The sequence below is a fragment of the Caretta caretta genome, chromosome 1, assembly GCF_965140235.1.
Source record: "Caretta caretta isolate rCarCar2 chromosome 1, rCarCar1.hap1, whole genome shotgun sequence".
NCBI classification, from domain to species: Eukaryota; Metazoa; Chordata; order Testudines; family Cheloniidae; genus Caretta; species Caretta caretta.
The window spans coordinates 155150406-155171267 of NC_134206.1; the positions used below are offsets into that span (position 1 = coordinate 155150406).

A 20862-nucleotide genomic window follows, 5' to 3' on the forward strand; every position below is an offset into this window, starting at 1 on the left:
TGATAACAGAGACAGAGTACACAAACAAATGGGGGTAAATGTACCCTTACCTTCGGTTCACCAAGAACCTCTGTCAGTGACACAAATACATTGGGAAGGCTTTGCTCAGTCTCAAGAGATGAATCAGACTTGAGATCAAATTTAGACTTTGGTTATTCAACACAGAAGAATAAACAGTCCTTCACATCCATAACAAAAGAATGTATCTCACAGGTTTTGCACTGTAACTAACTAGTTAATTTTTCAGTGCCACTTAAACATCAATAAAAACATACAACTCTCTGGACATATTCCTTGTGGTCATCATGTCCACTCTATATTATCTCGATCTCTTGAACTAAGGCAGGACTGGATGCAGTTTGGTCCATTCTTGGAGTATAGACATTCAGGCAATGTTCAGCATAATCTACAGGTGAAAATCTGTTCAACAAATATTTAGCTCATGTTTAATATAAGCAAGGCAATGTTACAAGGAACCATATAAAATTCCATGTGACTTGACTGCACGCCAATACAAAGCATTTCAGTTTTATTTTGTGGTGTAAGCATTTTAGATTGGTATTTGAGTAATTATGCATGGGCCACTGAAAGGTATACTTATATTCTAAGATTGCAGACACATCACAACAATAAGTACAGCATGTAAGAGCAGCTATTTTGGTAGCTTTTCACAGCATGTGCACTATGATTATTAGATATTTGGCTGTGTACTTATAACCATTTTTACATTTTTAAATTGGATTGGTAGATCCATAAGGCAAACAAAAATTTCATTTAAAAATTACAGTTACAAACAAGAAAAAAAAAAGAACTTAAGCATTAAAGTTGTCACTGTGTCTTTAACTTACACCATTGTGCTTGTAACCAAACAGTAGTATAGTTGTTTTGCATTAAAGAATTACTGTTCACTGGTGACTGGATGGGAAAACATTTCATTTCTGTTTCCACTTAAGTGAAAAGTTTCTGGTCAATCATTAGGAGCATCTGTCCAGGCCACAACACTGGCTTTAGAGATCCTTAAACAAAAGAAATGAAACTGCTAAAGTTACTGTAAACACTATACTATAAAATGTTGATATATTCAGGATAAAGACAGCTTTTCAGAACATTAGCTTGCTAATAAAGCTTTTTTTATTTTGTTTACTACCATTTAAAAACAAAATAACTAGATAACTGTAATGTCTATTTACTTCTGCTAGTAATCAGTATTTCTAAAGTATGGTATGTTAGCATAATAAAACCTTAGGTAGCATTGTAGCATCAACATGTTTTACTTTTCCTTCAAATTATTGCAATGAGGAAAAAGTCAAGCTCTCAAACTAATCAACAGAAAACCTTAATGGATTTCTTCCTACACTACCCCTGCGGCAGGTTAGTAAAAAAATATATATTATATTCTATGATAAGTGACTTAAAATGCATTCACCCCATTTATTACATATTATCACAGTTTCAGTCTACCACATTTTAATATACAGTACAATAATTCACAATGGTATATATTTATATTGTAATGAAGCTCAGATATTAAAGTGTAGCCAGCATGGCTCACTTAAACACAAACGGATGAATTTACGGCTAGCATAAGCAGATGCAATTCTACCGACAATGAGACTGCACCCACTTATATCAACAGTGAATTTAATCAATTTTCTGTAGCATTCTGAGGCAAATTCAAAAGTTATACTGAATACACATGGAAGTTTAACAGCATATTCTCCAAGGGACAAAATAATGCACCCCATGAATTACATTTGTACTCTCGTAGTATGTATTACAAAAACTATAGCTACACTGTCTACATTCACTCCAAATTAGATCTGAACCTGAATGACTAGCAACTCACAAATATTAGATGTCAGAATTTCAAATCAAATAAAATAAAAAAATGAAGTTAGTGAATGCCCTATTAACAAAAACAGGAGTACTTCAATTCAAAAATGTAATTTCTATAAATCTATAATGTATTTAATTTTGCAAATGCAGTGCTTTTTTAAATTTAGAATTGATTATACATAAGATGCTTTGTTTCAACAGTACAAATATTTAATGCCTGGGAGATGATTAACTTCTGAAGACTGTTTACAGACTACAATAGCTTCTAGTGCAAGCCAAGAACTGGGAGCTATAACCACTTCCATTCACACCTAATCAAAACAGGTTCAAAACAGTCTCATATTTCCTATGCTCACTGCAGATAGATAAGTGGAATGAAAAGCAGTCATTGCTTTCCATAGTCACATGCTGCCATACAAGCAAGTAACATGGTTAAAAACTGACTGCTTCTATTTTCCCACTGAAATCTAGTATTCTTGATTTTAAAAAAACAAAAGCAAGTCATTTGTGTGAAGGGATTTAAAGGTACTAAAATTCAGAAGTAGAAAAGTTGCCATACTTCTCTGATAGAAAGAGCTCCTAAAATAAAATCCTCAGCCAGTAGCAGCTACGACTAATTTCAGTAAAAATTAACTATAGTAAAAGCAACTTGTAGATAGGTAGTATTAAACTGATAGTAGTACTGAAAACTAACTGTTGGGTATGACACGTGAATAATATTTTAGTATTTTAGCTCAATTTAAGCGATAAAAAGGTCAATTTTCACAAAAGTTATTTAGTCTTTCTGTAGCTCTTTGCATGGCACAATGGATGAATGAAGCAGAAAACTGAGGCCACACTGCTCTGTAAGACAAAGCATGCAAAACAAATACATTACATAGCATAGCTGAGTCTACATATATGAAAGATTACCCTTTAGTATATACAGTTCCTTCTACATTTAAAGCATAGCAGTAGAGCAATTCTGCTGGGATTGGACCTCTTTCCCACACAGACTTCCTTATTTTAATACAAAATAAATCCATCTAAAAGCTAAGTATTCCACTGGTCTTTTAAACAAAACCAGTCATTTATGAGACGTCTACAAGATCATTTAACGTATTATAGAGGTACAAAAGGGACCACTATATGCTGCATCACAAGTTCCTTTGAAATAGTAAGAATTTTAAATTCTGACTTCTTAGAAAGGGAAAATACTTTGGTGAATATATTAATGTCTCTCTGTTTAGATATTTAGGAGTTAATTTTCAGTCAGGCTGATGCCTGGCTTACCATTTTGCAGTAACAAATTTGAGGACTTGTACCTTTAACTCCCCAATTTCTGCCCTCAATAAGGCAAGGTAGGGATGAGCAGAATTATTAAAGTATTAAAATTTGCATCCACAAATCAATTGTGTAAAACACAGGCATGAAGAGGGTTAATGTTTTGTTTGCTCTGTCTCAGTGGCTAATTTAGGGCATGTTACCCTTTATGCTGCATAAACATCCCATTTTCCTCCCTACACCTCTTTGTATTTTCAAGAAAATTACAATTTTTAATTACAATGCACAAACGTGTTACAGTTGGTATACGAAAACATGTTCTTGGGACATTTGAGGATCGATTTACATAAATCATTAGAAAGAGGAGAGAAGCAGCTTTACTATGTGTTTTTTCTTTTGAAGAAATTAGATCTAAAGTTTGGAATCATGCTCTAGGACTGATCTACCCCCTCACCTCCCAACATGATTTTATTTCTGTTCCTATAATTTTCACTATTTAAAGCATCTCCATTTAAAAAGTGAGCTTACTCACCAAGTGGGGTTCTCCCAGGCACTCTCCGCTCTAGTTATAAAACCACTCAAAAGCCTGTTAAAGCATCCTGTGCCAAGAACTGGCTTTAGATATATTTATAGTAGAAAACGTGGCAAGGTCCAGATAAGTCGTATTAGCCTATTTAATGGTTATTTGGGGATTTGTTTATTAAACCTTTAATAACTTAAAAATAACTTAGCTTCAGTTTATCATTAGAACTTTGAAATGCCTCTAACATACTATTAGTTTGTTGGCAATTCAGCTCTTGAAGGCCTCTGGTGCTTTAACAGAAAATAACTGAAAAGTATTAAATTAAAACATTAACATGCCTCAAAGATAAGCCACTCAATTGTGGCAAACAAATCAAACATTTTAAAATAAAAGCCAATATACACATTCCATAGCATTATTACACATTCAGGAGTTAATAACTTTTGAAATTAGACATTAATAATCTAGACCAAAATTTAGTTTTCATCTAGGGGATGATCAAAAGAATCAGGCTCTCATATGGGTTGTGAAGAAGGATAGTGAAGATTCTTGGTGCACAGAAGTGAAGTGTCATTCTAAGCAAAGGAAGCAACATGGAAAAAAGGAGCCTGGGTGTGAACTTGAAGGGCTGTTGGGTGTGGGTGGGAAAAGTATGGAACAGATGGCAGGGGGGTGGGGGCGAGGCTGGGAGGGATTGTTACAGAGCTTCCTCCATGCAGACCCTGGCTAACCCATAGCCTCTCCCATTCATTCAGGCATATCTGCCTGTGTCCCTGGACCCCCTCAGTCAGTCCCCTCCCCTCATCTCCATGTGTCCCTGCACCCCCATTTCCCCCTGTGGCCCTGCACCTCCATGCCCATGTAGCCCCCTGCCCTAGTGTGTCCTCTCCCACTAGCCCTTATGAGCCTGTCTGTGACCCCCCAGCAGCCCCATGTGCCCCAAGCTGTCTGTCTCCTGACCTGGCCTGATAGGCGCTGTGAAGAAGGCAGCCTCTTCCCTTCCCTATTGCAGCTGGGTCTCGTTCAGAAATGGCTGAACTGTTCTAGCACCACAGCACCCTCTGGTGGGCAAAAGGCAGAACTGGAGCAACTTTCCAGCAGAAGCTATTTTCTGCAGAAAACAAAAAAAAATTTGCATGGCCCATGAACTATGCACTCGTGCAGTGGCGCAGAATTCCCCCAGGAGTGAAACTTTTACTTTTAGACAATTTTAGTATGTGTAGAACTTTCGTCAAAGCTAAAAAATGGTTCAAATCAGTATGTATCCAGAAGAAACAGCTCAGTGGAATTCTATAGTTGTAGATAAGAACACTGGGTAGGTATTCAGGTTTTAGGTGAGGAACTATTTCCTATTCTTACTGGTAAATCTTCTCTATATTTATTGAAATCCCAAAGTATGTGCAAGTCAACTATATTCAAAGTACTTGCAGATTTCTGTTTTCTTAAAGTAATAGAAAACAGCTATCTTTTTATTTTTTAAAGGCACACTTCAGTGTGCATATATAATTTTACTCCTTGGGGACTTCTGTACAAAAACATTAAAAATTCTGCACACAATATTTGAAAATTGTGCAAATTTAATTTGTCAAAATAACACAATATAATCATGCCAGTTTCAATTATTTTGGTAATTTATTTAAAAATATCTGTCAGCGAGTGTGTCTGTAACAATACAGACCCCAAAAAAAACCCGCAACAGATTCTGGTAATTTTTTTTTTGACAAATCAATTCCTTACTAGGCATATTAATGCAGAACTTTGAGTAATTCATTTAAATTACAATACAGAACTGTATTTCCTGCACCTGTCAGAAGTATTGCAAAGGCTTGGGGGAGTCAGGGGTAATGGAGGAGCTGAGGGAGAGGGAAGGAGCCTAGGAGCGAATCAGGAGGGTGCTGGGTGTGCGTGGGTAAAGGTGGGATGTTGGGGGGGGGGGCGCGTGTGAGCTGTTAAGGAGTTGGGAAGCCTCTCCCATGCAGACCTTGGCTGACCCAAAGCCTCTCCCACTCAGTCACATACATCTGCCCCTGTCCCCGGCACTCCCCATCCCCATGGGTCTCCGCAGCCCCTCACCCCCGGTCCCCAGACTCAACACTGTCACCCTAATAGCCCCAATCTGTTCCCCCCCAGCCATTCTGAACTGCAGTCTGTGATCCCCAGCAGCCCTGTGTGGCCCACTATGCCCAAATCTGGCTCTGCAGGCAAGGTACTATGATGAACTTCTACTCCTGGCAAATACTGCAGTACTGAGCATAGAATTCTCCCGCCTCCCTCCGCCGAAAATACATTCTGCCACAGAAATGCTGCATTTCTGCCTTTTGCCCACCAGAGGCCACTCTGGCACCAGAACAGCTGGCTGCATTCATGCAACTTCTGGTGGGCAAAAGGCAGAACTGCAGCACTTCTTGGGCAAAATATATTTTATGCTGGAAAATGCAAAATTATGTGGGACAGAAGAATTCTGTGCATCTGCAGATGCACAGAATTCCCCCAGGAATAAATTTTGAACTTACATGTGACAACTAGCACATAAAATCTCATAACTGAAAAACTGGAGCATTATATTCAACTCTGATTTTCAGCTTTTTTCTGGGCAAAGAAACCCAGTCACCTAGAGCTGAGCATCCCATTTCCAAGATTTTAACTAAAGAGATGAACAAGAATGACTTTTTTTGATGGATCCTTCCACTCAGAAATAGGAGAAGCCCTACCATCTCACTGAATTGGTTACCCACTGGAGAATTTTAAGTTTGGGACATGTGAGAAACCAATCAGGACTATATTTCAGAAGAAAGTTGTAGAGGGGCTTCCAAAGACGTAGGAAGAACCACTATTTCTTCCTATAGCTCGTGGTTAAGAAAGAAGTAAGTGTGGGAAGGGCCCAGCTGCAGGTAGTGACCAAAAGATTCTGGAAGGGAGGTGGGAAAGTTGGAGGCCAAGGGCAGTTGAAGTACATTTAGACTTTTTTGTTGCTGATAATAAAGAACTATAAGGGTCTCTGAAAAGGAGAGGAGCAATGCTGCATAGGCCCTCCTTGGTGGGATAGCTGTCCCTGGATTGACAGACTCCATGTGGGAAACTGCTAATGATAGGCCAGGAAGATAGTTTAAAGGGATCCATTACAGCAACGTTCAGGAAGAGGACAGAAGGAAGGGCGAAGACTTCAGGAAGGCTTCAAAATTGAAATGACAGATCTAAAGTCACTATGATAAGAAAATTAAAAAAAACCCCACAATTTTCCATCCTGATGACGAAAACACCTGAATACATGCTTAACTTTAAGAGGATGAGTAGTTCCAATGAAGTCAACGGGACTACTCATGGGAGTTCAGTTAGGTACCTGCTTAAGTGTCTTGCTGAATCAGGGTCTTAATTTTCAGCATTTGGGGTTTTCTTTAAAAAAAACAAAAAAAACCCAAAACTAATGCATTTTAAAAATAATTTAGTTCATCATAACTTTAAATTGCTATAGCACAAACTTTTTAAAAAAAATTTATAAAGCGTCAACTTAATTAAATCCATTACTTTTTTAAAAAAACAGGAGACATAAAATAGCTACACACTGACTTCAACTATAACAGTATACAAAGCAGGAAATAGAATGTAACGTAATGGACCACCATTTGAAGCATGATACTAATAATAAATAATAAAATAAATAATAATAATAATAAGGGGATAATTATAAAGGGATTGACAGACTCTTTTGGCCTGGCAAATATTATCACAAAAAAAAGGGGGAGGGGGGATTCCACTTAGGACCACTGGATTGCATGACGTTTCCAAAGTTGCAGCAGTTTTGAAACAGAAATGCCTAAAAACTGCCAAAGTTTACATAGACATACCAATTAATGCTGAATTATAAATAACCCTGTCCTATGAAAAATTATGGAGTATCGCTTACCTGTATCCCCACCCTCAAGAACTAAATAATATCCCTCTGTCACCTCATTTGTCAAACCACAGCCTAATCTGCTAAGCACACCCTAGGAAGGGAAATTGTTTCTTCAAATTAAGACAGAAACATCTCTCTCATAGCATTTCTTCTTTCCTATCCCAGCTCTGGCAACAATGCAAACCTTTATTCCCCATTTGTCCATTTTCCTACAATGGTTTCCCTACCTTTTTTATGCTGTCCTTACAGACATGGAAAGCACTTCTTGAGCTGCTCCACAAGGCTGCTATCCTCTCTCTCCTCATTCAAATTTCTCCAGAAGACTATGTGCAAGAAGAGAGTTGAAGATTTTTTTTATATAAAAATTAGGGCTCTCAAGCATTAAATCGTGATTAATCATGTGATTAAAACAATTAATCACAATTAATCAGTGTTAAAATTTATTTAACTATTTTTGGATGTTTTCTACATTTTTGAATATATTGATTTCAATTACAACACAGAATACAAAGTACAGTGCTCAGTTTATTTTTGATTACAACTATTTGCACTGTAAAAAACAAAATAGTATTTTTCAATTCACTTAATTCAAGTACTGTAGTGCAATCTATCATGAAAGTTGAACATACAAATGTAGAATTATGTAAAAAAAACTGCTTTCAAAAATAAAACAATGTAAAACTTTAGAGCCTACACGTCCACTCAGTCCTACTTCAGCCAATCGCTCAGACAACCAAGTTTGCAGGAAATGATGCTGCCCGCTTCTTGCTTACAATGTCACCTGAAAGCGAGAACAGGAGTGTGCAATGGCACTGTTGTACCCAGCATTGTAAGATATTTACGTGCCAGATACACTAAAGATTCATATGTCCCTTCATGCTTCAATCACCATTCCACAGGGCAACTGCCCATGCTGATACTGGGTTCAGCTTGATAACAATCCAAAGCAGAGCAGACCAACAATGTTCATTTTCATCATCTAAGTCAGATTCCACCAGCAGAAGGTTGATTTTCATTTTTGTGGTCCGGGTTCTGCAGTTTCCGCATCTGAGTGTTGCTTTTTTAAGACTTCTGAAAGCATGTTCCACACTTCGTCGCTCTCAGATTTTGCACGTCACTTCAGATTCTTAAGCCTTGGGCCCAGTCCTGTAGCTATTTTAGAAATCTCACATTGGTACCTTCTTTGCATTTTGTCAAATCTGCTGTTAAACTGTTCTTAAAACTAACAACATGCTGGGTCATCATTTGAGATGGCTATAACCTGAAATGTATGGCAGAATGCAGGTAAAACAGAACAGGAGACATACTATTCTCCCCCAAGGAGTTAAGTCACAAATTTTATTAACACATTTTTTAAATAAGCATCATCTGCATGAAAGTATGTCCTCTGGAATGGTAGCCGAAACATGAAGGGGCATACAAATGTTTAGCATATCTTGCATGTAAATACCTTGCAGAGCTTTCTACAACAGTGTCATGAGAACGCCTGTTCTCACTTTCAGGTAATATTGTAAATGAGAAGCAGACAGCATTATCGTCTGTAAATGTAAACAAACTTGTTTCTCTTTGCAATTGGCTGAACAAGGAGGAGGACTGAGGGGACTTGCAGGCTCTAAAGTTTTATATTGCTTTGTTTTTGAGTGCAGTTATGAAACAAAAAATCTATATTTGTAAGTTACACTTTCACAATAAAGAGATTGCACTACAGTACTTGTATGAGGTGAACTGAAAAATACTATTTCTTTTGTTTCTCATTTTTACAGTGCAAGTATTTGTAATCAAAAATAAAGTGAGCACCGTACACTTTGTATTCTGTGTTGTAATAATCAATACATTTGAAAATGTAGAAAAACATCCAAAAATATTTAATAAATTTCAGTTGGTATTCTAGTGTTTAACAGTGTGATTAATCTTTTTTTTAAAATCGATTAATTTTTTTTGAGTTAATCGCGTGAGTTAACTGCAATCAACAGCCCTAATAAAAATTAAAAAAAAAACTTGCTACACTATGCTGTGTATAGATCTTCACTGTATATACATATAATTACATTAACAATACACACAATCTTTCTATCTACTGAGCAGACAAGCCTATGACTTTGGTTGCATAACTCGTTAGCATGAAAGGAGACTAAGGGCTTGGCTACACGTACGTTTTATAGCGCTCTAACTTGCTGGCTCATGGATGTGAAAAATCACCCCCCGAGCGCAGCAAGTCAGAGCGCTTTAAAGCGCTAGTGCAAACAGGCTCCCAGCGCTCGGAGCTAATCCCCTCGTGGAGGTGGATTACCAGGAGAGCTGGGAGAGCTCTCTCCTAGCACTCGTGTGCGACCACACTCTCACTTCAAAGTGCAGCTGCAGGAGCACTCCTGCAATAGTGCTTTGAAGTTTCCAGTGTAGCCATGCCCTAAGCAACTGATTTTTCCCTGTCAGAAAAACTCTATAGTTTGCATCACCAGTTTCCTTGTCAACTGGAATGTGGTCAGCATAACATAACATTCTTTTGCAAATGTTCACACGCGTTAGCATGTGTGCACAAAAATGCGCTCTCTCTCTCTCAAGAAAATAGTCTTACTCAAGGGTAGCTTTAACCTTAATACATATTCTTCACAACTCAGAGATAGATGTAGGTTTCATTTTTAGAAGGTACACACTATACATTTTTAAAGTGATTTATTTTGAAAACTTTTCAGATTAGTTTTCCAGCTATAATCAGAAAATGAATGATCGTTTGGTTATTTCATTTACCAAAGGTAACTGAAGCGGATATTTATGAAGTCATTAGGAGGTGAACTATCTCCAATTCAACAGGTTAGTCATTACTATTTGGAGGATTTTCTTGCCATGCTGTATCAGGAGGAGACCACCACCAGAAAGAAATTTAAGCTGTTTTATTTAACTAAAACAACAACGTTAAGTATTCTGGGTTTTTTTCTTCAATAGCAAACATATAATATTTTAACAAAACAAGCATATTTCCCTCGCTTCTCACATTTATCTCCAGAATTCTTCTCCTTGTCCAGATCTATTCTGCCCGCAACAACCTTCTATTCACTGACCTTTCTGAAACTTTGCACTTTTAGAGAAAGGTAAGGAATTGACTGTGTACGCAAATTTGAAGAGTGACAATAGGGTTGAGGTGTGTTATTTCTCTCACCTATATATTATTTATTTTAAAACATTTTTGCTGTTAACAAGCATGCTCTCATTGGAGACAAATCCAGTTTGAGAACTGCAAAACTAAGCATCTCTGATGGTATCTTCTAGTCCGATCACTGAGTCCCATTGGGTAGATAGAAAGATTGACCTAAATACTCTATACAGAAGCCCTTGGAACCCCATAAGATTGTGTCCCTAATCCATGAACTACTGGAACTCATTTACAAAAACTTTTCTTAAACATTACATGAATATATTGTCTCATACTATAGAATTAGAATTTATAATCCCTATTCCATGATGAGATATCTTTAAGATATAATGTATCTTAATTAAAAACTATCTTTAGATAAATGCTTTTTGAGGGAAAAAAACTATTTTTAAAAATCTGATTTTTTTTATTTTTAAAAAACTAATCATTGATTTTTATCCACTCTGACTGCAACCCAGACTAATATAAATGTCAAGATATTTAAACTGTCAAGAAAATCTGAACCAAAGATTTAATAGCATGCATATCTACAGAAATCCTACTGTAGTTGACAATAGTCTATCCGGATGCTTGGATGGGTCCAATAATGTTACAACTGTAGTGCAGTTGCTATTCTGCAACCTATTCTACTACTCTATTCTACTTTCAGAAGCTATAGTCCTACTAGCTGACACTAGGGTCTTCTGGTCCTGCAGCACATACACTACAGACAGATACATCGATACGCTGGAAGGTAGGGATAGGATACAGAGGAACCTAGACAAATTAGAGGATTGGCCAAAAGAAATCTGATGAGGTTCAACAAGGACAAGTGCAGAGTCCTGCACTTAGAAAGGAAGAAACCCACGCACTGTTTACAGACTATGGACTGAGTGGCTAGGCAGCAGTTCTGCAGAAAGGGAACTAGGGGTTACAGTGGATGAGAAGCTTGATATGAGTTAACTGTGTGCCCTTGTTGCCAAGCAGGCTAACAGCATTTTGGGCTGTATAAGTAGGAGCATTGCCAGCAGATCGAGGGACATGATCATTCCCCTCTTTCGGCATTGGTGAGGCCTCACCTGGAGTACTGCGTCCAGTTTTGGGCCCCACACTACAAGAAGAATGTGGAAAAACTGGAAAGAGTCCAACAGAGGGCAACAAAAATGATTAGGGGGCTGGAGCACATGAATTATGAGAAGAGGCTGAGGGAACTGGGGTTATTTAGTCTGCAGAAGAGAAGAATTAGGGGAGATTTGATAGCTGCTTTCAACTGCCTGAAAGGGAGTTCCAAAAAGGACGGATCTAGACTGTTCTCAGTGGTACCAGACGATAGAACAAGGAGAAATGGTCTCAAGTTGCAGTGGGGGAGGTTTAGATTGGATATTAGGAAAACATTTTTCCACTAGGAGGGTGGTGAAGCACTGGAATGGGTTACCTAGGGAGGTGGTGGAATCTCCTTCCTTTGAGGTTTCTAAAGTCAGGCTTGACCAAGCCCTGGCTAGGATGATTTAGTTGGGGATTAGGTCCTGCTTTGAGCAGGGGGTTGGACTAGATGACCTCCTGAGGTCCCTTCCAACCCTGATATTCTATGACAGAGATCCAAACGCACAAAGCAGGGAACACGGGCCTCTGCAAGGCCATTTCCAATTATATCTGCTCTCTGGTGCTTCTGCTCCTGGATTATCCACACTCAGGAACAAGCAAGGAGATTTCTGAACTGAAGGAAGACTTTTGAGCCTGTGGATGGGTTTCCTGAGCTTGGAGGGTTGCATGGGCATATATGAGACTGGAATCCTCAAACAGGAAAGATTTCTTTGCTGTAGATACATTAAATACAGTACGGAAGGGCTCTGAGCTGGTGAGATTTGAGTTGGAGGGAACGGATGGGTTTTTAGAAAAGGGTTCTGGCCTGAGACAGGGAATGGGGCCAATGGGTAAATCAAGTCATGGGGTAATTGGTGGGATGAAGTGTGGGGCAGGGGAAATGGTAGGGCAACAGCAAAGCCCTGGCTGGGATGATTTAGTTGGGGATTGGTCCTGCTCTGAGCAGGGGGTTGGACTAGATGACCTCCTGAGGTCCCTTCCAACCCTGATATTCTATGATTCTATGAAATATAGGTATGAGCTAACAGAGTAGGAGAGAATAAAGGAGTCAGAAGGGTAAAACCCTTGTCTCACTATAATGTAAATTGTACCTGTGTGCTAGCATACAAAAAGCAGGGGAGCAGACAGCTGAGTAGCATGTAAGGGCCACAGAGCCATTTGACTACTGTAGTCTCTATGGAATTGTTCTGCACACAAAGATACAGGAGAAGACTGCTGCCCCATGTTCTGCCCCAGTCCATAAATGTACACAGTGCTAAATTTTGCCAGAGTTCACCAATGAATAAAAAACTTTTTCATGTAGTAAGGGATGTTTCTTTCCACATTTTAACTAAACAACAAGTCAAAACAGGGTATTAAACGCAAAGAAACAAAGTTTACCAGCTGCACTGACATGCAATGTTTTTTTAAAAAGTGATATGACTAAACTCTGTAGGAAAGGGAGTGTACAACATGTATGTCTGAATAGACAGTACCATGCCCACTGTGTATGGCTGCCAGAAACACAGTAGGTTAGCTTCATTGACCATCTCACTACAAATCTGACATGTCTGCAAAACCAGTCCTTTTGAAAACATTTCACAGAAGCAAGGGGAAATAAATTTCAAACACTGTTCTAAAAGAAAGAATGCTACTAGAGTCCCTAACCAACAAACAGTTTGTCAAATCTATCCTTATTTGCTTGTCTGACCTTCATAACAGTAATATCTAAGAACCTCACGACATCCTTGCGAGACAGGGAAGTATTATTATTCCAACATCAGCAGTATAGAAGTGTAGGTCATGAAATACCAATTCCACTGGGCTGGCCACTGTGTACGTATGCCTGACACTTGCCTCCTGAAGCAAGTACTCTTCTCTTGGTTAAGTCAGGGAAGAAGGACTCACGTAGGGAAGCGAAAGCATTTCAAAGACAGATTGAAAGTACATCTTAAAAAGGGAGGCAACACACTAGGCGGACTTGGCACGGAACTGACAGAGAAGCAACAAAGGAGGAAAGAAAAGGCACAACACTCCAGCCAACAACTATGTCTCCTCCAAGATTACACCTGTCACTTCTGTGGGAAAATCTGCAGGACAAGAATTGGGCTCCTCAGCCACTTAAAAACTCACCAATGAACCCCCTTGGCAGACAACATCCTTGCGTTGAAGAATAGCCAAAGAAAGATGAAGAAGATCGTTCCAATTTTACTGACGGGAACTGAAGCAGAGAGACTAGAGACAAAAATCAAAGGCATTTAGATACCTAAGTATCTTAGAGAATCTGGGGTCAAAATGGCTTAATCAAGGTCACACAGGAATTCAGTGGCAGGGCACGGAACTGAATTCAGGTCTCCCAAGTCCAAGGATAGCACCCTAACTAATGGACCATCCTTCCTCTCTAGCTGCCTCTAAGATAGCGTGTGCAACCTTAATTTGGACCCCTTGTGCATATGCATTATGATGCAATTATATGATCACATACTATTTTTCTCCATTCAAATCCAACCTCATTCAGTGCACAGGCTGGACCTGGTCTGGGACTAAATTGGGGTCATGTAGTCAAAGAGGCTGTTTGTAGGATCCTTGCCTCATTTGTTGCAGAAATTGGAAGATGTTGAGTGAATGAGGCAAGGGCTGGCAGGAACAGAAATAAAGGTTTCATGATTAAGGCAGTTGAATACTGCCCTGCAGAACTGGATTCTATCCCTGCCTATGCCACAGAGTGCCTATGTGATGCTAGTCAAATGACTTAAACCAAGCTTTTCACAGATGGTCACCAATTAATTGTGCATTCTTCACTTTCTGGATACGGGACCTGAGACAGGGGAATCTCATTTGCCCAGCAGCACTGAGCACTCACAGCAGCAAAACTGAAGTCAATGGTAACGATGCTTGAATATATTAAGTGCTAGCTGAAAAAGTCAGGTCCTAGACATCTCAAGTTGGGGGAGTCAAAATCAGTGGATACTTTTGACTGTAGTGTCTCCGTCCCTCAGTTCCCCAACTATAAAATGGAAATACCCCCTCCTTTCATAAGGGTGTTGTGAAAATTAATGTTTGTGAAGCTCTCCAATAACAAGCAGAGAAAACATCAAGAAATTAATAATTCTGTCTTCAGAACATGGTTTGAATAGCGTGCAATAAATAAAGCATGGGGCCACACATTGAGCAACAAAGAGCAACACCCTTCTGTGCACTGAATGAGTTAGGGTTCCTGTGGAGAAAACACAATATGTGATCATGAAAAAAAAGAGACTGTCATAATGTATACACACAAACAGACGATCAGTTGACCTGCTTGCCAAGACTATTATTTGACCACAGACAAATACTCCAGCAAGAATCCTGATATAGGCAGCAGTCTACACTTTTGACTACATCATGGTGCCATCTGTTAGTAAACCTACATAAATGTCTTGATTACTCAGCTTAGCTACATGCTAATGCCACCTGTCGGGATTCAAGCAAAAAAGTGAACTGAACATTGAGCTTATTGTTTGGCTGGAATCTTCTAGAACAAACACTGTATATATGTATATCTTTATTTACATACCACGCCATCATTATACATGGCAGTATACATATCACATTAACAAATTAAAAGACAGACTCCACCCAAAAGTGCGTATATTCTGAACTGACAAGACATACAGAGATTAACTCAGAACAGAGTAGAAGGGGGAGACTAGGGTTCGCAGTCATTAAGCCTCTTCCCCCAAAACAGAGAAAAGATGTAGTCATTAAGCTTCTCCCTTAAACAAAAGTATCACAGCTTGAATATGGTTCACATTTAAAAATTAACCTAAGATTGCTAAAAAAGGGTAATAATTCCATTTTGAATAACTTCATCTTGTTGTGATTTGCATTTTTCTGAGTTAGAATAACTCAGTTAAGTCATTTGTTTTTGTAGTTAGGCATATGTATCTAAGGCTAAGCCTACTGCCTACACTGTCAAGCTGGGAGCATGCCTCCCAGCCTGTGCTAGCTCTCCTTGAGCAAGCACACACTGAATAACTGTGTGGCTGCAGAAGCACAGATGGCAACTGTCAAGGTTCCTCCCCCACTCTGAACTCTAGGGTACAGATGTGGGGATCTGCATGAAAAAACCTCCTAAGCTTATCTTTACCAGCTTAGGTCAAAACTTCCCCAAGGTACAAAATATTACACCCGTTGTCCTTGGACTGGCCGCTACCACCACCAAACTAATACTGGTTACTGGGGAAGAGCTGTTTGGACGCGTCTTTCCCCCCAAAATACTTCCCAAAACCCTGCACCCCACTTCCTGGACAAGGTTTGGTAAAAAGCCTCACCAATTTGCCTAGGTGACTACAGACCCAGACCCTTGGATCTTAAGAACAATGAACAATCCTCCCAACACTTGCACCCCCCCTTTCCTGGGAAATGTTGGATAAAAAGCCTCACCAATTTGCATAGGTGACCACAGATCCAAACCCTTGGATCTGAGAACAATGAAAAAGCATTCAGTTTTTTACAAGAAGACTTTTAATAAAAAATAGAAGTAAATAGAAATAAAGAAATCCCCCCTGTAAAATCAGGATGGTAGATATCTTACAGGGTAATTAGATTCAAAAACATAGAGAACCCCTCTAGGCAAAACCTTAAGTTACAAAAAAGATACACAGACAGAAATAGTTATTCTATTCAGCACAATTCTTTTCTCAGCCATTTAAAGAAATCATAATCTAACACATACCTAGCTAGATTACTTACTAAAAGTTCTAAGACTCCATTCCTGTTCTGTCTCTGGCAAGAGCAGCATACAGACAGACCCAGACCCTTTGTTTCTCTCCCTCCTCCCAGCTTTTGAAAGTATCTTGTCTCCTCATTGGACATTTTGGTCAGGTGCCAGCGAGGTTACCTTTAGCTTCTTAACCCTTTACAGGTGAGAGGAGCTTTCCCCTGGCCAGGAGGGATTTCAAAGGGGTTTACCCTTCCCTTTATATTTATGACAGCAACTCTAGCTTGAGTACAGGAGACTGTCTCCCTGCTCTCACTTTAGGTGCCTGGACTGAGATCCAGCCCAGAGCCGCAACTGGAAGGAAAGTTCTGCTCAGCCCCAGACTGGAGTGTAACCAGGGCAGACAGAATTTAGCTGCTAAAATCTAAAGTCTGAGCATGTATGAACTGAGATATTCCAGAAGTTTATAAATTTGGCAAAATTGGGTGGACTTTTCCCCGAGGATGGCAAAAGGCACATTCATGATACCTTGCCAAATTTCAAGCCCCAGCACAAGCATGGGGTACAAGACCATTCCAAAGAAAAGGGTTCAAAAACTTAATACATTGCTTAGTCCATGCTGTCCTCTAGCCTCATTCGTAGAGACAGCTGAACAACTTTGGCTGAAATTTAAAAAGACAGCCTGAGGCCGATATCCTATATACATGGCCAAGAAGTGAAAATTTCAAATGGCCTCATTCTGGATTTTTTTTTTTTTATCTAATGACCAAAACGTTTAGTTTGTTAAAGGCTTACGGTTTCAACCACAAATCCCGGAACTTTCAGATTAGAAGGAGGAAGCCTGCCAAAAAATTAGTAGGGCCACTTGACAACCAAGGTGCTAAAGGAGCACACAAGGAAGACAAGGCTGTGTGGCACAGAAGCTAAATGAATTCTTTGCATCAGGCTTCACTGAAGATGATGTGAGGAAGATTCCCACGAGCCGTTCTTTTTAAGTGACAAATCTGAGGAATTGTCCCAGACTGAGGAGTCAATAGGAGAGCTTTTTGAACAAACTGATCAATTAAACCTAAGAACATAACGGCCCCCCATACTGGGTCAGACCAAAGGTCCATCAAGTCCAGTATCCTGTCCTCTGACAGTGGCCAATGGCAGGTGTCCCAAAGGAAATGAACAGACAGATCATCATCAAGTGATCCATGCCCTGTCACCCAATCCCAGCTTCTGGCAAACAGAGGCTAGGGACACCATTCCTGCCCATCCTGGCTCATAGCCATTGATGGACCTATCTTCCATGAATCTATCTAGTTCCCTTTTGAACCCCGTTATAGTACTGGCCTTCACAACACCCTCTGGCAAGGAATTCCAGAGGTTGACAGAGTGTTGTGTGAAAAAATACTTCTTGTGTTTGTTTTAAACCTGCTACCTATTAAATTTCATTTGGTGGCCCCTTGTTCTTGTATTATGAGAAGGAGTAAATAATACTTCCTTATTTACTTTCTCTACACCACTTATGATTTTATAGACCTCTATCATATCCCCCCTTAGTTGCCTCTTTTCCAAGCTGAAAAGTCCCACTCTTATTAATCTCTCCTCATACGGAAGCCATTCCATACACCTAATCATTTTTGTTGCCCTTTTCTGAACCTTTTCCAATATATCTTTTTTGAGATGGGGCGACTACATCTGCACACAGTATACAAGATGTGGGCGTACCATGGATTTATAGAGAGATAATAAGTAATTATATTTATAAGTCATAAGGACCAGACAGTATTCACCCAAAAGTTTTGAAGGAACTGAAGTATGAAATTGCAGAACTAATAACTATGGTATGTAACTTAAATCATGTACCAGATGACTGGAGGACTGCTAACGTAATGCCAATTATTAAAAAAGGTTCCAGAGGTGATCCTGCCAATTACAGCCCAGTAAGCCTAACTTCAGTACCAGGCAAACCAGTTGAAACTTTAGAAAAGAACAGAATTATCTGACTTAAATTAACACAATATGTTGAAGAATCAACACAGCTTTTTGCAGAGGGAACTCATGCTTCACTAATCTATTAGAATTCTTGAGAGTGATCCAACTGACGTAGCATGTTGGACTTTCAGAAAGCTTTTGACAAGGTCCCACACCAAAGGCTCTTAGGCAAACTAAGTAGTCATGGAATAGGAGGGAAGCTTCTCTCATAGATCGGTAACTGGTTAAAAGACAGGAAACAAAAGGGCAGGAATAAATGTTCAGATTTCACAATGGAGAGAGCTAAATAGCAGGGTCCCCCAAGGATCTGACTAGGACCTATACTATTCAGCATATTCATAAATGATCTCAAAAAGGGGGGTGAACAGTGAGATGGCAAAATTTGCAGATGATACAGATTACTCGAGATTGTAAATAAGTTCAAAGCTGACTACAAAGGTATCTCAAAACTGGGTTACTGGGAAACAAAATGCCAAATGAAATTCAATGCTGGTAAGTGCAAAGTAATGCACACTGGAAAAAAATAATCACAACTACAGATACAAAATGATGGGAGTCATTGTGGACAGTTCTCTGAAAACATTTGCTCATGTGCAGTGGCAGTCAAAAAAAAGCTAACAATGTTAGGAACCATCAATTTCTTGAACAGCGACTCCAGTACTGCTGCAAACAGCTTCGGTGAGATTGTGTTGCCTTGTTTGACTTCTCTACATATAGTAATAATGTAGGGGACATCGATTATCATAATCTCTGTTGAGCAATTGCTATTAATTTCTTCCAGCAGGATGACGTACCTCAGGTTCATTCCGATTTCATTGAGCGCATTGAGTACAGCATTCATCTCCACTGAGTCAAATGCCTTTTTGTAGTTGACAAATGCAATACACAATGGTACTTTATATTCCTTGCATTTTTCAATGAGCTACTGAACTGAGTGGATGTGATCAATTGTCCAATACCCTGAGCGGAAACCAGCTTGTTCTCTGCTTTCCTGCATTTCAAGATCCTTCTTAATCCCACTGAGTATGACGCAGGTGAAGACTTTATACATTTGTGAGAGGAGTGTAATCCGATGGCAGTTGCTCAGTTCTTCTGGATCACCTTTCTTCATCAATAGTATTGTTTTTTATTTCTTCCAGACATCTGGAACACGCTTGCTATTGATGTAGATGGTGAACCGTTGCGCCAACGCTTTGACGAGAGTATCTTCCCCTGCTTTGAGATAATCTGGCCGAATATCGCCCACTCCCGGACTCTTCCCTCTTTTTATGTTACGAATTGCCTATTCGATTTCTTCCCATAATGTCAGGAACTTCTTCTCTAACCTGCTACCTTGACAATGTACACTGGACATTGACATGTGAGGAACAGAGATCATTGTAAAATTTTATACATCTTGATAAACCCCAAATGAAAATATTGGCCTCAAGATGACAGTACAATTTACAGTTTCCTACCACTTTCTAATGCACAGACATTTATCCATCTTACAGTTGTCCTCTCTAGACTTTACTTTTTTAGTTTCTCTTTGAATACTGTGACAATATCAAATGACATTCCAAAAAAAAAAAAAAACAATATCCACTGTATTATCTCTCTCTATTAAACCAATTATTGTTAATAACTTAACAGTCTTAAAAGCCAGTGATGACCTGACACTTTCTTCAAATATTCATTTAGTGACGGATTCGTTTTTCCAAATGTTTAGCTGGAATTGTGCTAATTATAATTTTTTGCATCATCCTCTGTGACTACTGTTACACTATTAGCTCTGTACCAGACTTTGGGCACCTTCCTTGTCCTTCAAAAGCAACTGAATAGCATTGATAATGGTCCCAATTCTGAAGCCAATTCCTTTAATACTTTAATACTCAGGTGGATTCCATCCGCCTCTGCTGATTTAAATATTTTCCATCTCCTCCAGATATTTCTTCACGTATTCTTTAACAATTTGATCAGCAACTCCTTCTCATATTTGATACTTTATTGAATTCTTTAGTAAACCCAAAGCAAGATACATCTGTAGAACCTCAGCCATTTCCCTGTCCCTTGTAATTTGTTTCCTTTCCCTTCTCAAGAGTGACCCTACAATTTTTCCTCCTATAAATTTGAAACTAAATTTTGTAATTTGCCTCCTTTAGAATGTAGTTGCTTGCCTCTTTCCTTTACTCAACCTGATATAGTTTATTCTTGTACTTCTATTTCTTTTTATTCTAATACTAATTTTTTCAGAATAAGGGTCTAAAAATAGGACCATAATCAGCTCTCTACATTGTTTTAACAGCTAAGAAGTTTGTGTACTTTCAGATGTTCCACCTGGCCTATACCTTCTGCTCTTAAAATAACTCATTTCCTTTTAGCTTCTCAAAATCTGCCTTCTTGAAGTCCATAATTTTTTTAATCTTATGTGTACTGCACTTATTACGAAGAACATAACAGCAGCTTAC

At 39.0% G+C, this 20862-nt stretch overlaps 1 protein-coding gene across 12 annotated transcripts in view; it reads right to left on the bottom strand.

The window, feature by feature from the left end:
• CASK (calcium/calmodulin dependent serine protein kinase) overlaps positions 1 to 20862 on the bottom strand; it is a 438390-nt gene that overhangs the window by 382298 nt on the left and 35230 nt on the right. Inside the window, exon 1 of one of the 12 annotated variants that reach the window (XM_048864678.2) lies at positions 849 to 868. The exons of the other annotated variants lie outside the window; for them this stretch is intronic. Within the exon in view, the coding sequence (XP_048720635.1) occupies positions 849 to 853 (5 nt within the window). The 5' untranslated portion in view covers positions 854 to 868. Of the gene's footprint in view, positions 1 to 848; positions 869 to 20862 lie in introns of those variants that run through there. 12 annotated transcript variants of the gene reach the window in all.